Below are 22,524 nucleotides of genomic sequence, written 5' to 3'. Positions count from 1 at the left end.
GTGGGATCGAGCCCCGCATCGGGCTCTCTGCTCAGCGGGGAGCCTGCTTCCCTCTCTCTCTCTCTGCCTGCCTCTCCATCTACTTGTGATTTCTCTCTGTCAAATAAATAAATAAAAAATCTTTAAAAAAAAAAGAGCCTGCGTGACAGCCCGGAGGAGTAAGACGCACCCATTTCACATGCAAGACTCTGGGGTTTAAGACAATTGGAGAATCTGCTCAACCCAGGTCAGCAGCAGCTCTGAACTCGAACGTGGTCATGACCACCCCAGCCCACTCCTGTCCTTCTTGAGACGTACGGTCTCTACCTGGGCATTCCCTCAAACGCGTGTGACCGGGTCACGCATCAGACATGTTGAACATATTCTTCAGAAATAAAGATTCCAGGGGCTCATGAAAGGGGTTTCCATTCTAGCTGTGACCTTTGCACGGCCCTCTGCTACCTACACATCAAAATATGCTGAAATTCCAACGCGCACGATTAGAGAAGGTTGAAATTCCCAGTCCGTTATGTAATGTGCCACCTAGTAAGAATTGAATGGGGAGGAACTCCTTGTTTAATTAAAAGAAAAAAGGCAACACACACACACACACACACACACACACACACACTTGAAAAATGGCACGGAGATTCTGAAGCAGAATGTTGGTGAACTTTTTCAGGCTGTTTCAGGTATTTTGGGAAGCGGTAGAATTCAGGTGCTAGAGTTGCTTGCTCAGAACATTCAACAATATTTCCATGACCTTCGAAAAAACATCTTAGAGTAAAAGACATTAACAGACTCTTAAACAAGCACATGCCAGGCAGTGAACAAAGTGCTTTACAGACAACTTATTTCAGTCTTAAAATGACCTTAACAGAGTAGATTTCATTATTCCCATTTAAAAAACGGAAGAAACTCGATTTCAGAGAAATGATTTGCTTCACAGAACTCTGCTCCCGAGGACAGCGGAGGATGCGGCACCCACCTCCCGCCAACCCCCGGCTTGTCTCTGAAATGCCCTGTGCCCTCCAGCATGTCTCAGAGCCTCCCCGGACTCCAGCTAGTGGTTCTCGGAGCGCAGACTCTGGATCAGCCCAGCAGCGTCGCCTGGGAACTTGTCAGAGATGTAGATTCTCAGGTCCCACCCAGTCTCACTGAGCCAACAGTTCTGGGGCTACAACTCCGGATCTGTGTTTTAACAAGCCCTCCAGACGATTCTAGGGCTCGAGGTTGAGAACCACGGCTCTGTTTCATTCTCAGCTGCCCAGAAGACCAAAGGGAAATGAGTAAACAAGTCACAGATGCTTTCGTGGGAGGTGGAGGAAGATTTTGATGATGACCTCAGCGTTTCAGGAATGCCGGCATTGTTACAGACCGAAGGAACGATTCGCATGGCCTGCTGATGGCAGGGCTTCCTTCCTTACATTTGAACGACTAATCCATGCTTGACTTCGGCTCTTCGCACTAACCCTAACTCCCTAGCAAAGTGTCATGCTAGTGTAGGACACAAATACTTGGCAAACTTTTTATATTTCCAAAAACACCACGTTTGATCAGATTTCCATGTGTATCCCTTAAACACTGTATGTTGCTTCCTTTTTTTCAAACTTGACCTTCAGATGCCCCCAGAGGGACCATGATCCTGAAACCAGCTGGAAAATAAATTAAAGCAAGCACTGTTGAAATAAAGGGAGGAGAGAGACTCACAGGAGCTCTTGACATCAGCCATCGTTGCAAGTTGGGATGCCTGGGCACCTCCAGCCCGTTGAGCGTCCAACTCTCGGTTGCTGCTCAGGTCGTGACCGCAGGGTCCCGAGACGGAGCCTTGCATGGGGCGCCCGCTCAGCACGGAGTCTGGTTGGGATTCGTTCCCTCCCTCCCCTTCTGCTCCTCCCCCTGCTCTAAACAAACAAACAAACAAACAATAAATCTTAAAAAAAAAAAAAAAATGGTTGGACTTATCGTGTGCCAAGTCCTGTGCTAAGCACGCTTCCTGCATTAGTCATTCAATCCTCACCAAAAACTTATGAGGCAGATGTAACACATCCTATATGTAGATAATGATAAGAACTGATGCTGAAGTAACTTGCCGAGTCCACATGGCCAGCAAGTGGTCAGTCTCATCAGCCTCTGCTTCTGATCACGAAGCTGCCTCACATCTGAACCATTTTTATGTCAATAGTTTTCTCTGATCTTTGTTTTTTAAGGATTTTATTTATTTGAGAGAGAGAGAGAGAGAGAGAAACAGTGACAGAGAGCATGTGTGGGATGAAGAGGGAGAGACCGGCTCCCCGCTCACGACCGGGGAGCCCCAGGATCCCAGGACCCCGGGATCATGACCGGAGCCGAAGACAGACGTCAACCAACTGAGCCTCCCAGGCGCTCCTTTTTCTCTGACCTTCTAGAACTCTCCTCTGGAGATCATCAGCGCACCTGATGCCTTAAGCCACTGGTGTGGCCGGTGGGCGGCTGGGAGCTGTCTGCTGCCACCGCCCTGAGAGAGGCCGGTCTGTCCTTGACCATGAAGGCTTGTCGTACCCATTTCTCCATGCAAAGTGCACTGGCTTTGCAAGAAGTCAAACATTCACATTCAGAAGAACGAATGAAAGAGAAGGCGCCAATCCTGTTGACACGAAACTAGTTAAAGCCAAACGCTTCAGAGCCAGCAGGGCTGCCGCTGTAGGTACAGCTTGAGGGTGAGGTAATGTCCAATCACGCGTCCCGTCGTGCAGTCCCACGGAGGCTGCATGCAAACATTAAGCTTCCAAATCCATGGCTCAGAGCAACCTCCAGGACTCGGGAACTCTTGAAATGCTGAGGAGAAATGGTAGCTCTCCGGTCAACGTCCAAACGGTCTGCTGGGTCTCGAGGGTTTACGATAGAAGGAAAAACAGACTCAAACAAACAAACAAACAAACAATCACAGCTTAGAAGATGTGAGACTTCTCATTCCATTTTTCTAGTAAAACATGGTTTTCCAAACCAAAGAAAGCTTATTGTAAAAGGCTCTGATGGAACACGGTCACGGGAGGCGAGTGTTCGGGGTTGAGTTGTGTCCCTCCAAGAAGATACACAAGGCAGGCCCGGGCCGCAGTGCTGCACGCTGCGACCTTCCTCGGGTAGAAGTTCACTGACATGTACTTAATGAAGCGGAGGTCAGACCAGACGGAGTGGGCCCCAAACCCAGCATGACATCTGTCCTCAGCAGACAGCCAGGTGACAACGGAGGCACAGGAAGGGATGTGACCATGAAGGCAGAGATCGCGCCCCGCAGCTGCGAGCCAAGGAAGCCCGGCTACTTGCAGCAAACCCCCCGCAGCGGGGAGAGGCGAGGAAGGGCGCCCCGACGGGTCGGGGAGCAGGGCTGGGAGCCTCCGCGCCTGCGGGCAGGGAGCGGGAGGGACGTCACGGCTTCCTCTGAAGTGCCTCCGAGCGGCTCAGAGACAATGTACGCGTTTCTTCTTGTCTTGCTCAAGTGAGAGAAGATCCGTACTTGCCTCCTGTTCTTTTCTAGATAAACTGGTCTCATCGGGGGCCTCAGAGCAAGGGCCCTGGGGTGTGTAACGGAGCGGGGTGTTGGGCTGGAGTAGGAGGTCAGTGTGACTCAGAGGTTAGGGGAGCCGTTTGGGTCCGGCTTTCCATGAAACGCAGATTAAACAGTCAGAAGAAACCCTGAGCTCTCGGAAGCCTGTGCCCGGTCAACCCGGCCAGACTCCCGCCTTCTGTCGGCTCCTGGCCGCGTCCCCGGGGCTTCTCGCCGCCCGGCTTGCGCCTCCCTCCGTCGCCCGCCAGCCCCTCGCCGGACCCCCGCACCGCGGGAGCTTCTAAACGGGAAACGCTCCTTTCTTTCCCTCTCACGAGAACGGCTCTCACGTTTGTCAGCCCAGCCCAGACTCCGACTCCGAACACTGGTCTCGTACACTCAGTGTCTGCTTTTAGGCCTCACGTACCTGTTATTTCCTCCCAAGCTGACCCCCCCCCCAACCCCCCGTAACAATTCCATATTTACTGGTGCTTGACCCCTATCTGCCCATTTAATCCTCAAAGCCCGCCCTAGGAGGCCGGTACTGCTCTGACCCCCACTTCGGGGGGGAGGAGGCACAGCGAGGTACGAGGCTGGTCCAAGGCGACGTGACTCGTCTGCGGCAGAGCCAGGATTCGAACCCAGGCAGTCGGCTGCTCTCTGAGCTCGTCCCCAGTGTCCCCTCTTCCTCTGAATGGCACCGGCTCCACAAACTCGGAGTCTCCTTTGATGCGAGTCTCCCTGCACACTCGGTCCATCAGCAATCGCGAAAGGTGATCTCCGGGGCACTTCCCCCATCTCCTTGGCCCCTGCTGCTGTCCACGCCGCCCTCACCATGCCCCGGACACGGACCCCTGCAGCCGTCTCCTTTCCTTCCGCGGTCCGCCCCCCACACGTCCCCCACGGCAGCCACAGGTCTGTGGCCCGGGTCTGCACGGCCCTGGCCCGCGTGGCTGGGCTCAGCCCCCCTCTCCGCCCTCACCCGCCGCCACCCTCCCCTGGTCCCTCGCACTCCAGCCCTCTGACAGCCTAGCGGCTGGACGTGTAATTCTTCCTCCTCCTAATGCCTTTGTCCGTGCTGTTCCCTCGGTCTGGAACGTTCTTCTGCCTTCACGCCTCTGCTTCGAGGCCCTCTTCTCTGATAAGCCAGCCTGGCGCTGGGCTCGAGCGGGGCCTCTCCTGTCGGTCCTCATCCCAGCCGGCCTTCCCTGGGGCATCGGCACTGGGATCACCTCCCCCTGTTCGTGTCTGTGTCTCCAGCTCCTCCAGCATAAAATTCCAGGGGTGGAGACCTTATGTTTTACTCACGATGGCAGGTCCAGCTGCAGCCCGCGACTTCTCTTCAGACAGGGCCTTAGTCAGTAACTGTGAGTGAGTTTGCTGGAAGAAAATGGAAGAACGACAATGACACCCCAAGGTGTGGCGTCTCTCCAAGGTCCACATAAGCCAATAGGCTGCTTGACGAACTCGCTCCCTTCAAACATCAATAGTCCAGAAATCGAAGGGACCGTCGTATCCTGGCAGATGTGCAAGAGGCTGGACATGGTTCGGTGGCCACGTTCAGCCCCGCAGGCTCTTGCAGGTCTTTCAAAGCTGCTTCCAGAAGCTGGGGCAGAACACTGGTGAGCCAGGGACGTTCCCGGTGACTCCTTCCGTCTGTCTGCCTGTCTCTCCAAGCACTCGGGGGTTCGGCGGCAAAGGCAGCAAACCTAACCAGACTGGGTCTGAAACACTGGTTCCCCAAAAAGTCTTTATCAACACAAACTTCTTTCTCAGAATAAGTTTCATTATTTATTTGAAGCATATCATAAACAATTTAGATTCATCTTCTTTTGAGTTACTTAGCACCGGTATCTGAAGATTACATTTTTCCTCCACAATCCAAGTCAGGTTTAGCTTAGCCAAGAGTTCTTGGCCAAGCTCTCTTCTTGGCCAAGAGTCACAAGGAGCTGAAGACCAGGGTGTCTACACTGGCCACATCCACAGTTAGATGAAGTACACTTCCATCGTCCAGGAAGACACCTCTGTCAAAGGGACCTGCTCTCTCACTGCGGAAGATGGAGGGAACGTGGCTCGCTGACGTGGGGAATCCGGCGCCATCCATGCCTTCGGAAGTGGGTACTTGGCTAGAAAACGGCGCTGGTTGGGCAGGATGTTGGGACTACAGCGGTGACACCCACTCTCCTCCACGTCCCTTCCAGGGGAATGGAAATCCGCCCACGAGGGACGGAGATGAGGGACGTCTGCTGTTTGTAATATTACAGAAAGAACATTTCTTGCACCCTTGGCCGCGGTCACGAGTGCCCACACGATACGATGGCAATGTGCATTGTTTTATGACCTTTGTGTAAGTGTTTGGGAAGTGACAAGCTTAACAATAAGTTGCTAAGAATTCTTCCTAATGTAAAGTAAATTTACATGATGGGAACTCCTTGCAGAGTTTATACAAAGGCTACTGGAACTAAACATTGTCTGTGGTCCTTGGAGGATCCTGAAGTGTAATACCTCCCCGAATCTCCCTGTCTCCCTCCATCACCCCATGGGCGTGTCCTTGCCCCTCTTCCAAAACACCTTGCCTCGGGCTGCACCTGCTGTGCCCTCAGCTGGACGCTCCTCCCCAAGGCGTGCTCCCAGCTCACCCCCCTCACATATCTGAGCAGAAAATCACACTCTCGCCACTATCATTATCTACTTCTGCTTTCCCCCCAGCGTACTTGAACCTGATGTCACGTATTATACATTTATTCCTTTGTTTGTTAGCCATCTTTGCTAATAAATTCAAATTTCTTTCTCTTTATTTCCAGAGCCCAAAACAGGGTATGCCACATAGCAGATCTTAGTAAATATTTGTTGAATGACTAAGTGATAAAGAAATGTTTTCTTATTCTGAGTCTTGCTTTCTTTGATAATTCTCAAATGCCACTACCAGACTTTTCAGAGCTCCGTGCCACACCTCAGAGACCTGAGTAATGCATTCTTCAAACCTTTCGTAAATGCTGTTCAGACGCGGCTGTCGCTACCTCTATTTAAACATGTCTCCAGAACCTAAGGGAAGTATTTAAACACAAATTCAAACACAAATGATTACAAATGAAAGGAGCAAAGACGTGACCACGGAGGAAGGGGCAGACCTGAGAATTTTCTGCCCTTTTGACTTACTCTTATCTGGTGTGAGACCTCTACGTCTGTATTCATCTCACTGGTCCCCATTCTAAAATGCACGTTTTCCAACTGCTCTGCATTCACCAAAGCACAGGCATTCGAGAGAATCCGATTATAGCTTCTCCCCTCATGTTCCTTGCTCACCATCTACAACTTTTTCTTTTCCTGTTTGCCGCTGACTCACCAGGCTTCTTCAATCGTGACTCATGAGATTTGGCAAATTCACTTTTTAGTATGATTAAATGTGAAGGAGGGTCCCCACACCTCCGTGGTGAGTTGGGGTCAGGGAGTGGCAATGGATGGGTCTTTAATGCTTGGTCCTTCTTCCCTGGGAAGCCTCTCTCTTCTCGGACTGTAGACAGTTTCTTTCTAGACTCTGTCCCGAAACAAAGTTCTAATGTTTTGATTTGAAATCCAGGTCTTCCCTGATTTTCATTCACTTCCTGCAGAGGGCCACTTTTGCAGCTGCCGACATTTATCTAAATATGCTTCGGGGGCTGCCTGTGTGTCTCAGGTGGTTAAGCCACTGCCTTCGGCTCAGGTCATGGTCCCAGAGTCCTGGGATTGAGTCCCATATCAGGCTTCCCCTGCTCTGCGGGGAACCTGCTTCTCCCTCTCCCTCTGCCTCTCCTCCTGCTTGTGCTCTCTCTCTCTCTCTCTCTCTGTCCAATAAATAAATAAAATCTTTAAAAATAAATAAATAAATGCACACACTTTGGGGAGCATGGTTTAAAACACACACCAGACCGGAATCTGCATCACGTTGAAGAGCACCTAATCAGGCTTGATGTCCGTTCTCCTTGGAATGTGAAAATTCTAGCTCAGGGAAAGCAGTTATGGAGCCGGACCCTCCAGCCCTGAGACGCAGCAGGTGGGGAGACCAGAGGAGAAGTTCAACACGACCACATGCGTGTAACACAGGTGCTCCTCCCACACGCTTTAGATTTGCATGGTTGGGAAGAGCAAACACACCAGGGAAGAAAGGGCCGATGGATGTTCCCACCAAAACAAGACGTATGAACTGGACGGAGCCCTCACCAACTTCTGTACCCAGGACCAGCAGCATCCTATGCCCAGGGCTGGGGTCATCCATGGAACAGAATGGAAAGGCATTGTCTTCCCAAATTCTCTCTCCCAAGGGCACACCACACCTTTCCTGGGAGGCCTACTGCTGATGCCACGACTCTGTCTCACACAGCAGAAATGGGGCCACTGTGTCCTCATGGGTCAAACTACACGGGTCTTGTTCCCAGGAAAGAGAGGAAGGCTCAGGCGGGGACGGAAAGTTATGCTTTCTTCTTCATCAAGAACACATGTTCAGGGACTAATTTTTCCTATTAGCAAGTTTCCACCCCAAATGAGCCTTCCCCAACACCTCCACTCTCAAGAATCCCTGTAAGTATTTCTTCTCCACGGACCCCATGTTTTGAGTGATTCTATCTGCTAATCTCTATTTATTACAAAGCATTACTCACTGTCCCGTGTTACTTAGGATTTAAGGCAGGAACTTCCAAGCAGAGGTTCTCATCAGCACAAGGTAACTAATGCCTGAGTGTTACTTTAATTTTAAAATAAAAAAATAAAGGAATATGATATTTTGGAAATTCTGTGCAGCCCCAACCTGAGTTATATATGCACGGTACAATAAGGAATATGGTCTTTGTCCTGGGTTCCTGGCAGAGAGCATCCAAACCATTGGAATTTCCTGATAGGAGTGTCTTAATTATGCCATCGAGGTGACTCATGGGGGACCTCTCCGTAGGAATAGGAGGGGGAGGGTTGGCAGTTTGGGTGGGGAAGGAGACTGGAGACTGAGCTCAGTCCTACAGCCAGTGATTTAATCAGTCAGGCCTGTGTAAGGAAATCCCAGTACAAACTCTGGACAGAGGCTTGGAGCTGCTCCCTAGCTGGTGGACACATGATGTGCATGGACGGTGACTCGTCCTGACTCCACGGGGACAGGACCCTTCCAGGCTTTGCTCTATGTGTAAGCCGACTTTATAATAAAACGGTAACCATAAGTACAGTACTTTCAGCGAATTCTCTGAGTTGTTCTAGACAATTACCAAACGCAAGAGGGTCATGGAAATCCCCAGCTATACAGGTCGGAAGAACAGGAAGCTCAGAGACTTGCTGCTGACTCGGAAGTGAGGGCCGAGCTCTTAAACCTGGAGACCTGAACTCCGGGCAGCTGGTGCCACACTGTAGGGCGGCACACCTGCTCGGACTGGGAACAGAGTAGTCCACGTCGCTAAACATATGTAAGTATCCAAACCCACACAATCCACAGCACCAAGAGTGAACTGTAGGGTAAACTGTGGGCTCTGGTGATTATGATGAGTTAGTGCAGGTTCATTTGTTGCAAGAAATGGACCACTCTGGCAGTGGATGCTGATAATGGGGAACCCCGGGCATGTGTCTAGACCCAACGGATGTGTCTACGGGAAATCTCTGTATCTTTGCTTCAGTTTTGCTGGGAACCTAAAACTGCTCTTAAAAAAATAGTGAAAATTAAAAAGAAATACTGAAAATAGGAGGGGTCAGTAAGAATCTACGTGGAGAAAACCCATCTGTGTCCAGATGGCTCAGAGACAATCCCTCCAGCGGGGAGGAGGGTGCTGCTGATTTGTAATACAATCAGGCCCAGCAGACAGGCAGAAACTCCTTTACTCAAATGGGTGCAGGGATATTAATTGGCAAGGAATATGTTTTTTTAGAAAATAACATACTGAAATGATAATGATTACAACAAACGGTCACTCAGAGCTCACCACGTGCCAGGCACGGTGAATGCATTTTACGAGAACTAGGTTAATTCTCGCAAGCACGGAGCGATGCCGGTACTACTGTTCTTCCGTTTTACAGGTGAGGTAGCGGAGAGGACAGCAGAGGACAGCAGGTCGTATTCAAGAGCCCGCCTCCGAAGCAGTTAGAGAGTTATGAAGAGCAGACCGCGGACTGGGGCTGGGCCATCGTCCTTCTGGCTCAGGAGTGCCCACTGACCAGGCACTTGCTGCCTTACTTGTGTAACCACCCTGTTGAGGAACTCCTTCCAGACACAGTCTGCAGGTGTCCTGTTTATGTGGTTGTATTTTTGCAAAGTGGCCTTCTCCCTTGGTTCCAGATTGGCTCTCTGGTCCCCTTCCTCATTTTTAAAGTTGAGCATGGAGTGGGGAAGGGACAATGTATAGCAAGTTAGGAAGTTATAACAGTTCATAATGATTACAGTGATTACGGGTTTAGAAAAAACTTAGGAAGATAATAAAAATACTAAGCTGAGGATTCAAACAAATGGTCAAAGGAAGTTAGGAACTGACCGTGGAGCAAAGAGCCCAGAACGTTTGCTTGAGAAAGTCAGCTCTGTGGAAGGCACATCTGGAAAGACAGTGCTGTGGTATCTTAATGAAGGGTCACGTTCCTGCTCTTTCCATCTCCAGCTGCCCCGGTGAGACGAACCGCCCCCACGACTGTCCACCTGCAGTGGACGGTCGTCCTGAACTGCCCCAGCTTCCCGATCACAGGAGCAGACAGGCAGACAGCACCGAACCCAGGAACCCGAAGGCTCGCAACTCCTTCCGCTACAACCAGCGGATTCAGCGTTAAGACTGGGGGTGTGGGGCCCATGGTCAGTGACAAAGGTCTAGTGGTGCTCGGGAAGCAGAGATCCGGCCACAGAAAGCTTGCCGCTTCCTACGTGCGACCACCATTAACAAGAACGCCCGGGCCACCGTCAGCGGCATCAGGTACACGATCCCCGAGAACGAGTCCGGCCCACATCTCCGCATGACGGCCGCTCGCAGCGCCCGAGCCATCATGCTCAGCCAGAAGCCTGTGATGGGGAAGGGCCCGTGGGCCCACCCCACCAAGAGCTCCTGAGCACCTGCCGGCCACCTCCAAAGCAACGAAGATATCAACCACACACACAGGTCAGTTTCCCAAGACGTTCTAATTTGTAGGTCTCACGAGTGCCGGCTGTGGACTTAAAAGCAACCCAAAGGGACCCTGGGTCTGAAGAGAGCAAACTTCTCATCAGGGGTTAAATAGGAGAACACAGGCCTGCACAGAGATAAGCAATGTTTCCAAACAAAGGAAACAGTAATGCAATGTGGACTGTTGACTCATCTGAAACAATGGGAGGTTGCACCGCACTTGGAAGATCAAGACCTAGAAAACCAGCTCTCCTTTCATCCGCAAGGAAACACACCACAACGGCAGCCAGACTCTCCTCTCTGGATCCTATCACTCCGATAAGCTCCTCATCCGTGAGTAACCACGAGCTGATCCGCGGTTTCGGAGAAAAGCATGGACTGGATCGCTTATTTGTGTTCAGGTATACATGTGCTTTTGTGTGTAAGAGGGAAAAAGAAAGCAGTAAAACTTAGTGATAAGAACAACTACAGAAATCGCCAGGTTGTTGGTTTTTTTTTTTTTTTAATTGTAAAAAAAAAAAAAAGGATAACATAAAGTTTACCACATTAACCACTTTTAAGTGTACAACAGTTCAGTAGTGGTGAGGATATCCACAGTATTGTGAAACAGACCTCCGGAAGTTTTTCATTGTGCAGAACCGAAATTCTATACCCGTTAAGCAACACAGCCCCCTCCTCAGCCCCTGGCCACCACAACTCTGTTTTTGGTCTCTACGAATCTGACTACTTTAGATGCCTCATATAAACGGAATCATAGTATTTTGTCTTTTTATGTCTTTTACTGGTTTATTTCACTTAGCATAATGTTTTCAAGGTTCATTCACATTGTAGCATGTGCCAGAATTCTCTTCCCTTTTAAGGTTGAATAATACTCCGTTGTATGTCTGTATGGTAGCCCCACCTGCATCCATTGTGGATGCTTCCCAAGACCCCATGGAAACTGCAGATAGTACTGAATCCTATATACACTGTTTTTTTTTCTTAAACATGCACAGCCACCATAAAGTTTAATTCATTAACTGGACACAGAGGAAGAGTAACGACTTCGAAGGCATCAGCCGGCCAACTAAGTGGAGAGCCTGACCAACCAACCCCATGTCGATTTACTAATGGACAAGGACTAGAGGGAGACTTTCAACACCAGCATTTTGGAGAGATGCTTTTTTCCTCCATCTGACTCTACGAAGTATCCATAATAGCAGTGGGAATTTTAGACCAGGAAGGGGGACAGCTTGCCCCCCTGGTCAGTGGTAAGGGGATAACGGGCCAAGCAAACCTCCCACAAGCACCACCCATACCTAGGGCTGGTGTATCTCCATATAAGCTATTCTTCAAGCCTTTCTGTCTCTCACTTGAGAAATATATGTATGTTCATCACTAACAAAAAAATTAGAGCACGGAAGGTGATGCACTAAAAAGCAAATGTGCCCTTGCTCACAGGTCTGCCTTTCCAAAGAGTTTTCATGTAATATAGTCTTTATGCATCTATTTTTTCTTTTCTTTTTACTTTCGTTCGAACAGAACCATGGGGTGCCTGGGTGGCTCAGTCTGTTGAGCACCTGACTTGGGATCAGGTCATGATCCTGGGGTCCTGGGATCAAGCCCCACGTCAGGCCCCTGCTCATCGGGGAGCCTGCTTCTCCCTCGGTTCTGCCCTTCCCCCAGCTCATGTGTGCTCGTGCTCTCTCTCTCAAGGGAATAAAGAGAAATCCTTAAAAATATTTAAAAAATAAACAAACTCATTTTCCACACTATTCTATAACTTTATTTTTTCACTAATTAACATCTTTGGACATTTTCTTATTATCAATATATAGAGAACTCACCACCTTTTCCCCCATACTTTTTAATGATCACATCAAAATGACCGTAAGTTAGGGGCGTCTGGGTGGCACAGTTGGCTGAGCACCCGACTCTTGGTTTTGGCTCAAGTTGTGATCTCAGGGTCCTGAGATCGAGCCTGGTTTTGGGCTTCATGCTCAGCACAGAGTCTGCTTGGGACTCTCTCTCCCTCTGCCTTCCTCCTCAAACAAACAAACAGACAGATCTTTAAAAATAGCTGTAGGTTACAAATGAGTAATTTAATAATTTTATACACCCTTAATAATTTTATACACATTTTATAAATGGTGGCCATTTATGCTGTCTGCATATCTTCATTAATACAAATGAGAGTCATTAGGTCTGTATTATTTCAGCCTTATGCAAGAACATCACTAAGATAAATGCCCAGAAGTGGAAAAACTGGCTAAAGGCGGTGTGCGTTTAAACATCGGTTGTCCCCTAAGTGCCATCCAGTAGTCTCCCACGATCAGAGTAGGAGAGTACGTGTCTTGCCCACAGACTTTGCAATACTGGTCTTATTATAGGTTTCTTCATCCCTACCAATTTTCCGGCAAACATGGTTTCTCACTGTGTTATTGACATTTCTTTCTTTCCTAGTGAGAGCGTCTTTTCATATGTCCCTGGGACATTTGTCATTCTTCTCATGTGGTATTCACGCTCTGACAAATTTTTCCATCAAGTTTTTTTTTTTTTTATTGATTTATTCAAGTCATTTTTACATTAAGAAATTGTGTTTTTTGTCTGGTGTGCTCCAAATATTTTTCCCCTGTGGGTTGTCTTCTGACTCTACTAATAGTGTCATTTGCTGTTACAAATAGGAAGTTTATATGCAGTTACGTAGATCAATGTTTTTCTTTTAGGCTTTTGGTTTGGAATTATAGTTGCAAATGCCTTTTCTACTGCACGATTATTATTTTTTTTAAAGATTTTTATTTATTTGACAGAAAGAGAGAGATCACAAGTAGGCAGAGAGGCAGGCAGAGAGAGAGGAGGAAGCAGTCTCCCCGCTGAGCAGAGAGCCCAACGTGGGGCTCGATCCCAGGACCCTGGGATCATGACCTGAGCCGAAGGCAGAGGCTTTAACCCACTGAGCCACTCAGGCACCCCTACTTCACAAGTATTTTTAACATTCACCCATATTTTGTCTCTTTCACATCAGTATTTCATCCATCTGAAATGCATTTTAAGGTCAGAAGGGGGAGGGAATACAGATTTACTTTTTTCCCAAATTGCTTGAAATTTTCCTAACATTATTTGTTGAATAAGCCAACATTTTCCTGATATGTTTTCTGAAATGTTATCCTTATCATATAATAACTCCCAAACTAAATTTACTCCGTTGTGAACCTCTACTTTGGTGTCATCACGGATTATTTCAGCTATGTACCTCTACAACACATGTTTGTATTTTATTCTTCTTAGACATCCCTTTGCATTTTTGGCATGTAATTTTTTCCAATGAACGTTATAAACTTTCAAAGATTTGTTTTTCATATTTTGACTTTTGGCATTTTAATTTGACTAAGATAAGTTACGGTATTGTGAAGGCTTGAGTATTACTTACCCAGACAGAAGCCATGATCCCACCTTTGCTTGACTTGAGATCACACGAACCTATTTAAAGAAAACAATTACTAAGCAGAATAAATGTGGGATTCAGAATCCCATAATCTCAGAATAACCCTAATCTTTAATCCAAAAAAAAAAAGAAGTCAACATTCAAAGAGAAACCATCTCAGTAAGGCCATGTGTCTCCAGCATCAAGTGCCCTATATGTTACACAAACATTTACGAGCACCTGCTATGGACAAGGACAGACTGTGCGCGACTGGGAAGGGGTCAAAACAAGGGGAAAAAAAATCTCCATACTTAAAGGGTTTACAAACACGTTTCCTGGGAAACAAATTCTTCCTTCATTTAAAAGTCCATGGATGCCTGGGTGGCTCAGTGGGTTAAAGCCTTTGCCTTCTGCTCAGGTTGTGATTCCAGGGTCCTGGGATCAAGCCCCACATCGGGCTCTCTGCTGGCCAGGAAGCCTACTTCCCCCTCTCTCTCTGCCTGCCTCTCTGCCTACTTGTGATCTCTGTCAAATAAATAAATAAAATCTTTAATAATAAAAAAGTCTAACAGAACTATGTTGATTACTGAGTTTTCTTTTAACCAGGATAGATACCATCCTGGGGAACAACAACAGAAACAGAAATTGTCTCCTCTGAACCCATCCCGAAACAAATTTGAGCTGGCTTCAGTTGGATTCTTTGCGTGTGACTGTGCTATCTCCATTTACATTTTACAAGGCTCCCAGCCTACGGACTTTTGTAAACAGACATGCCTGCTCTTTGAGGAGGCAGTCCAGTTCCTGGTAGGGCCCAGAGGTAAAAAGGGCAATTCTTTGGTGGAGCTCTATTGGGAAGCCAGGCACTTTTTCTATGTAGACATTATTCAGACACGCTGGCGTTATCTCCAGGGTCGATTTAGAAATGCAAGTTGCTCCCACCAATCCTGGGAACAAAATATTTTAAAAATTCAGTAATAGCCCCAGAACAAAGTTCAGTAGGAAATTACACTAGACATCCATGGAAATACTTAGCCTGATTTTCTTAGGCAATCTGTAGCCTAGGGCAGTGGGCTTTCTAGTTACCAGATCTAACATTTCTTCATCTATAGAAAGGGAAGAGGAAGGCAGGGATCATATGTATAATAGTATCAGCTGCGATTCTGAGTTCTTACGATGTACCAGGCCATATAAAAAACACTAGAAGGTTAATTTCACAATGCTTTTTGTCATATTAGTTCACTGGGGCATAAAAGGCACTAAAAAAAAAATACTGAATGAATAAATGACTTAATATAAGTCTCACAATAACCTAGTAAGGGAGCTAGTTGTCATTAAGAACATCTCCACTTTAGGGGCATCTGGGGAGCCCAGCTGGTTCAGTGTCTGCCCACGGCTCAGGTCATGATGCTGGGGTCCTGCGATCTGGGATCGAGCCCGCCATCAGGCTCTGTTTTCAGCAGGGAGACTGCTGCTCCCTCTCCTTCTCAGTCTCTGCTGCTCTCCCTACTTGTGCTCTCTCTCTCTCAAATAAATAAATAAAATCTTTTAAAAAATCCCACACATCTCCACTTTACATATTAAAAAGCTGGGGCACAGAGCAGGTACAATAATGTTCTAGGCACACAGCCATAAGGGTCCCCCTACTGAATCTGGACAGTCACACTCCAAAGGTATGACGTTAACTCCCATGCTCCGCCTTACCCAAGTGCCTGCCCCATACCCTGTCACAGCCGATATTCACTACGTGTTGATCCAAAATTTTATTACTGATTTAAATTTTAAGAAGAAATCCAAATGAAAATGACCTCACAACAGAACCTTAAACATTCTTTTCAGAAGGGAGTTTGGGGATCTACATCATTTCTTTTCTTCCCCTCCATCCCCATTTCTCAGCAGAGGGCTCCACACAGACCCCACAGCTCTGAGAACAAGATTCCAGAATCTTTAAACTTTAAGAGTTTCAAGTTACACCTGTAAACTCCCTTTCTCCTCAATCTGAGGTTTTCTGCCTTCGTGAGCCAATGGGGACATCTTTGGAGAACAATGTTTCAATGAGTTACATTTTTTTTTGATGATGCTGATACAACAGGTTGTAAATGTAGCTCTTCCCAAGGGCTCAGTCTTGCTGTCCCTGCAGAAGGCAGATTCCGGGGAAGGATTTCTGTCCCGCACTGTAGGTCCTTATCAGCAGCCAGAGGGGCCTTCAGCGACCTGGGCCTCTGAGCCCCTGCACAGACCTCAGCTTCCTGTATAAGGTCATTGGCAAGGAAGGACTCGGGTTCCCCACCTGCTGACTCAAATGCCTGCGGGATGAGTCAGGAGCAGGGGCGGTGACTCGCAATCAAAGAAAAGGTGAGTCTTTTCAAGGAAAAGCAAACTTCTCGGATTCCCAACGCTCCATGTCTAAATACACGTTTCTTCTACCACCTAAGAAATTTCCAAGTGAAATAAAATAAAAGGTCTACGTTAAGAGGAGCGAAGGCTCCCGAGGATGGCGGGGCTCCAAGTGTTCGGCACCGGGCTCGAGCCCGCCCTCCCGCTTCGCCGGGGACCCAAAGGGCAGCTCCGACCCCGGCTCCTCCTCTGTCCCCAAGACGCTCAGGGCGCGGGAGGCTGCGATGGCCGCGGGGTCCCCAGAAGCGAGGGTCTGCGGCCGCCGTCGCCGCGGTCGGGTGACCCTCCCCAGGCGCACCGCTTTTGCTCCTTTGGGCCTCAGTTTTCCCCATTCTGACGTGGGGACGCGGGCTCTGCCTGGTCTGCGGCGTGGGCGCGCTCCCGGGGAAGGGGCCGGAGGCCCCGCTGCCAGCCGCGGGCGGGTCGCGGGGACGCGGGTCTTACCTGCTGCGCGGCCGAGCGACCCGGCGAGCGGGAGAGCCTGAGCCGGAGCGCGCGCCGCCCGCGGCTGCTCCGCGCCCTCGCCGCCCGCGCCCCTGCCTCCGCCCCGCCCCGCCCCGCCCCGCCCCGCCCCTTCCCGCCCGCGGCCTCCCGCCGCACGGGCCCCGCGCCGACGCCCGGGAAAGCCCGCCGCGCCCGCCCCGCGCCCCGCGCCCCCCGCCGCGTCCAGCGGGAACGCTCGGTCCGCGCTCACGGGTCGGCTCGCGCTCCGTTCCGACCCGCCGCAGGCCTTCTGCGCCCGCGGCTCGGCGGGCTCTGGCCCGGCCCGCGCGTCCTGCTGGGGCGGCCGCGGCTTGCGCGGTGTCGAGAGCGGCCTCCGGGAACGTCCCCGGGGCTGCGAGACCCGCCTCCGCGGACGAGGGGGAACCGCACAGCCTCAGACCCCCGGCCCGCCCCCTCCTGTCCCCCGCTTCTCCGACTGCTTAGACGCGTCCTCCCGGCGGACGCAGAAGTGAGTCAGCTCCGGCCCGGGCGCCCGCAGATCCGCTTCTCCGCGGTGGGGCCCGAGGCTGCGGTGCTCGCGTGACCCGCGGAGGGAGCTGGGGGCGTCGGGCTCGGGGGTCCGCTCCTCCGTCACGAGCGCCGGCGGCTAAGCGAGGGCTCCAGACTTTCCCACTCGGCCTGTTCCCCCCTCGCTTCCCGCGTGAGCAGAACCAGCTGCCGGCACGGCGGGGGCTTGGCGATGGCGACCGAGGGTGAGCGGGCGCGTGGAGGCCGGGGGTCCCGGTGCGCGGTGCGCCACGGGTCACACCGGACGAACCCGACCGCGGGGTTAAGTGAGCTCAGCGAAGTCACGCAGGGACACGGGGCGGACCCAGACGGTCACCCCGGGCGTCCTGCGGCTCCGCGGCTGAGCTTGGGGACCCGCCGGTCCCGGGACTCGAACCGCGGGCTCGGGGAGATGGTGCGGCGGAGCGGCGCGTAGGCTCCGGAACAACGGACCAGAGGAGGGAGGCTGGAAACTGAAGCCCGGCTCGGACCCGGGGACTCGGGAGCAGCTGTGTCTGGAAGGACGCGCCGAGAACGGAGACGCTGCCGCCGCTTGCCGGGTGCGATCCTGGGTGCGAGGCCGGGGACCCAGGACCCGACCGCGCTCCCCCGTCCATCTCCAGCTCCGGGAGCGCTCGCTTCCTCCGAGTTTGCGCAGACGAAACAAAATTAGAAAGTGATGGGTCCAAAGCTCCTGGAGGAAAAGGTGTCATAAGTGGGACTCAGCACTGGCCTCAGCCCTTAGGTACCTTCTCCCCAGCAGGGCTGGATCTTGAATGACTTCAGGTCCGGGGACATCAGGGAGCAGCATCAGGAAGGACTGCAGGTGTTGGGGGAGACTGAGGTCTCAGTCGGCCTCTAAAAAGATAGAGATGCAGGTTCCATGAGCAAGGAAGCGGAAGAGAGGAGAGAAAATTAAAATCCCGTGGGCGCACTCTAGAGTCTCTGCCACTGGGACTTCCAAAGTGACCGTTAGAGGTGGAATTGGGGCGACTGTGGCTGCTTGGGCTGTGGCAACTGGCATTGCACGGTCCCTTGTCTTGCCTTTCCGGTTCGTGGAAGCCGCTGAAAGCGCAGGACGGCTGAGGGCAAACGCAAAAGATGGAGGTCAGGATGGAACCTGGACTTCTTCCCAGAGAGAAGCAGGTGCCGCTCTAGGGTCAAGCCCGGTCCAGGATTTGCCCAAGAGTCCAAGTTAGACCACAACCAAGAACTCTGGAAACAACCGACTGTGGGAACAGTCAAGAAGAGCTGTGCCCTAGTCCCTTCAGGCTACCCTAACAGGCTCCCATAGACTGGGTGCTTATAGACAACAAAACACTCTCTCCTCACAGTTCCCGAGGCTGGGAAGTCCAAGATCAAGGCTCCAGCAGGTTTCCTGTGAGGGCGCCCTTCCTGGTCCCAAGACAGTTGTCTTCTTGCTGTGCCTCACGTGGCCTCAAGGGCAAGAGAGCTCTCTCTGGGGCCTCTATAAGGAGGGCACACATCCCATTCTTGACGGCTCTGCCCTTCCGACCTAATCATCCCAAAGGCCCCACCTCTGAATCCCATAGCTTTAGGGGGTAGGATTTTGATACATTTTGGGTGGACACAAAATTCAGACCACAGCAAGCAGCTCACAACTCCCACAGTCTCTTCTTTAAAAGTTACTACATAAGCTGCCTGGGGGGCTCAGTTGGTTAAGCAACTGTGTTTGGTTCAGGTCATGATCCAAAAGTCCGGGGATCGAGTCTCGCATCAGGCTCCCTCCTCAGCAGGAGGTCTGCTTCTCCCTCTGACCCTCCCCCTTTTCATGTTCTCTCTCTCTCACACTCTCAAATAACTAAAATCTTTTTTTTTTTTAAGTTGCTACATAAAATTTTTAATTGTGAAATATTTTCAAAGATACCAACAAGAATAAATGATATTATAATAATACTGACTACCCACATACTTGTCACCCAGCTTTATCAAACCTTAAACATTGTGTTTTGTTCATTTAGAATGTTTTCAAGATATTTGAAAAGACAAATGGATACCACTGATGTTTCGTTTGTGCTCTTTTGGATCGATTTGCCTCCCTCTTTTTCCAGAGATAACCCAACAATAAATTCAGTGTCATGATTTTTGTGCATGTTGTTCTACTTGTTTTCAAATTTCTACACAGCCATAAATATTACATAACACTGTTTTTCAGATCTTAAAACTTTAAATAAATGATGTCGTGATGTATATCCTTCGACCAGCTCTTTCTGTCCAGTGCTAGCTACTCTAGCAGCTATGGTCATTGTAAAGGCTGCATTGTATTTCGTTTTATGACTACGTCATGGTTTATGCATCCTTCTTGTGATGATGGACATTACATTGTTTCAGTATTTTTCTACTATGAATAATTCCGCAAGGAACATTATTGTACAGTTTCTTGTTCAGAGGCATGTGGGTTGATGACATTATCACTTGAAAATCAAGTAAAGAAAGAAAAAAGAGGAAACACTTGAATGCTTGGTGCAGGGAGCTGGTGGTTACTGGAAGTTATGAATAGGCTGCAGATTAGGCAATTTCAAAGAATCTTTAGACGGGACGATACTGGGAAACATTTTGAGAGGATGGGCAAATGTATCAGCTACTGCCACCATAGCGCGGTCTAACAAACCATCCCGAAATTCAGGGGGTGAAAAGAAGTCATTTGTTCTCCCGGAGCAGCAGGATGGCTGGGCTGCTTCGTGTGTTCATTCTGAGCCCAGGCTAAAAGGGCAACAGCCACCTGGAGGAAGCTGTTCCAGCACTGTCCGTGTGCAAGAGCGCACACTCAACTACACGAGCACTTCTCAGACCCTTGCTTGCACCATGACATCCTATGGGACGAACAGGATGGCCAGTCCTATTGCAGTACACAGAGAGCGGCGGAGGCGGCGTAGGGAGCTCCCGACATGGCCAAACGTTGTCAGATAGAACAAGGATGGCTGGAGAGGCTCCTACATCCAATATTCAGGTCTGGACACGAAGGTCTCAACATCTCAGGATAGGGTTAGCCATGGAAATAAGACCTTCCGAGGAAAAAGAGCTCAAGCCATAAACTATTAAATATTATTTTGGTCTTTGAAACAACAAAATAACTGACAACAGAGCTCATTTTTGAAAGTACCAGCTATATGCCAGGCGCAAATCTGAATGTGTTGTACACACCACCTCCCTTTACTTTCACCTCAATCAAATGGGGTGGGTCCCGGGACGTACTATTTCTTAGAGTTGCATAAACTGTCCAGTGCCTTTAAGCGTCACACCCAGTCAGCCTGCTCCGAAGCTCATCTTAATCACGACGGTGATAAATTTACACACGATGCCGAGAGGTTGACCCACGGGGCTTCCGTGAGAATGAGGGGGAGGGGAAGTACTAGCAGGTAATCTAGGTGAAACTGTCCTTTTATGTTCAAAAGCTCCCACAGTTACAGTCACATTCTCTAACGACAGAAACTGCCATGATTCATGCCCCCTTGTTAGCTCAGTTGACAGGGAAAGAAATATAGATTAACTGCCTTTTATGGGTCCCTCCCTTTTCTGGAAACAAATCATCCAACAAAAGAGAGACCCATGGGCAAACTGTTGGTTGGCACGCAACAGTAGGAGAGGGGCGCATGGTTTGGGTCTTCTGATTTCTGTGGTTCAAAATTTTGTTCAAATTCTGATGGATCTGGACAGTAGGCAAAAGAATGGCCCCAAATAATCCCGGACAACTGTCAATATGTTATGTTACATGGTGGGGGGGAACCATGGTTGCAGAAGGAATTAAGGTTGCTAATCATCTGACCTTAATATAAAGAGCTTATCCTGGAATATCTAGGCGGGTCAAGTGTAGTCACAAGGGTCCTTATTGGGGAAGAGGGGAACAGAGGCTGAGCAGAGAAATGGCTCAGTGAGAAAGGCTCAACTGGTCGTTGCTGGCTCTGAAGATTACAGGGAGTGCTGATCCCAGGAATGCAGGGGGCCCCTAGGCGTTGGGTAAGACAAGGAGATGGATTCTCACTCGAAGACTCTAGATCGGATGCAACCTGCCACTACTGTGATTTCAGCCTAGTGAGACCCATTTTGGACTTCTGATCTCTAGAAGAGTTAAGGGAATAAACTTGTGTCATTTTAAGCCACTAGTATTTGTGCTAATCTGTCACAACAGCAGTAGAAGCAGATTCAGCACTCCTTTGGGCATGACCTCCACTGGGTGCCCTTTCGTACTACCCTCCACGCAGTGCAGTTAGATCTTCCTATCAGAGCCAAGCAGTAATTGAATAAATCTGGTCATTGTTAAGAAAATTTAAGAGAAAAGGAATAGTTGAACTTCCTCAGTTAATAAAACTTTCTTAAGATGGTTACATGGTTAATTTTTTTTTTTTTTTTTTTTTTTTTTTTACTTCTAAAAAGACATCCATCAGTGGATCTTAACAACCCCACCCCTCCCCACCCCCCCACCTCATCCTGCTGCTCGCTGCTGCCCCCTTCAGGTAAGCCCTTCCTTTCTTTAGTTGCTTGTATATTCTTTCATTGTTTTAAGTAAAATCAAGCCAAATGAACACATGCTCTTATTTCTTCCTTTTCTCACACAAAAGCAGTATATTTTTATACTTTTGTACCTTACTTTCCTCAATTAATTTATTGATTTTTCATCAACACAGACATGTGGATTTATTTTAATTAAAAGTCATTGGTAAATATCTATCAACTGCAAACTACCTATAAGGCATAACACTATGTAAGACTAAAAGGAAATAATGTGACATAGTTCAGATATCAATGAGTTTATAATCTAATTGAGGTCAAGACCAACTCCTGGGAAGCTAAAGTCAGTAATTCAGGATGCTTTATAATTTGTTGTATGTAATGCTAAAACCCGGGGGAAAAACTTGTGGCTTTAGAAGAAAAAGGACACTAAAAGTTTGGGACAGTCAGGGAATCAGGCAACGCAATCTGAATAATTTTAACATTATCATTTGAAAGAATTCTTACTTTCTTCTTCATTTTTAGTGTGCCCCGTATCTCTCAACCACAGCTCAGGTTTGCCGTACAACCACTGCTATTGTCTTGAGCAAAGTTTTAGTGAAAAGATTAGCTTGAAGGAAAGGATTAGAACAAGGCCACTGTCATTTAGATGCCTGTAAACTTTTGGTTCG

The 22,524-nt window shown here is 49.2% G+C and overlaps 2 protein-coding genes and 1 pseudogene across 2 annotated transcripts in view; 1 reads left to right on the top strand and 2 right to left on the bottom strand.

Annotated features, from left to right (window-relative positions):
• Positions 1-16,920, bottom strand: part of ANXA3 (annexin A3) — a 46,029-nt gene extending 29,109 nt beyond the window's left edge. Inside the window, exons 1-2 of the mRNA XM_059385703.1 lie at positions 16,838-16,920; positions 14,006-14,055 (exon numbers count right to left, since the gene is read on the bottom strand). Of these exons, the coding sequence (XP_059241686.1) occupies positions 14,006-14,020 (15 nt within the window). The 5' untranslated portion in view covers positions 14,021-14,055; positions 16,838-16,920. The remainder of the gene's footprint in view (positions 1-14,005; positions 14,056-16,837) is intronic.
• On the top strand, positions 9,502-13,997 carry LOC132008248 (large ribosomal subunit protein eL28-like; annotated as a pseudogene).
• Positions 16,921-17,128: 208 nt separating the features above from the next.
• Positions 17,129-22,524, bottom strand: part of FRAS1 (Fraser extracellular matrix complex subunit 1) — a 420,039-nt gene continuing 414,643 nt past the window's right edge. Inside the window, exon 75 of the mRNA XM_059385668.1 lies at positions 17,129-18,241. The gene's annotated coding sequence lies outside the window, so the exon portion shown is untranslated. The remainder of the gene's footprint in view (positions 18,242-22,524) is intronic.

Source organism: Mustela nigripes, chromosome 1, assembly GCF_022355385.1.
Source record: "Mustela nigripes isolate SB6536 chromosome 1, MUSNIG.SB6536, whole genome shotgun sequence".
Lineage (NCBI taxonomy): Eukaryota > Metazoa > Chordata > Mammalia > Carnivora > Mustelidae > Mustela > Mustela nigripes.
Note: the sequence above shows the minus strand (reverse complement) of the source record. Positions and strands in the feature narration are given on the sequence as shown.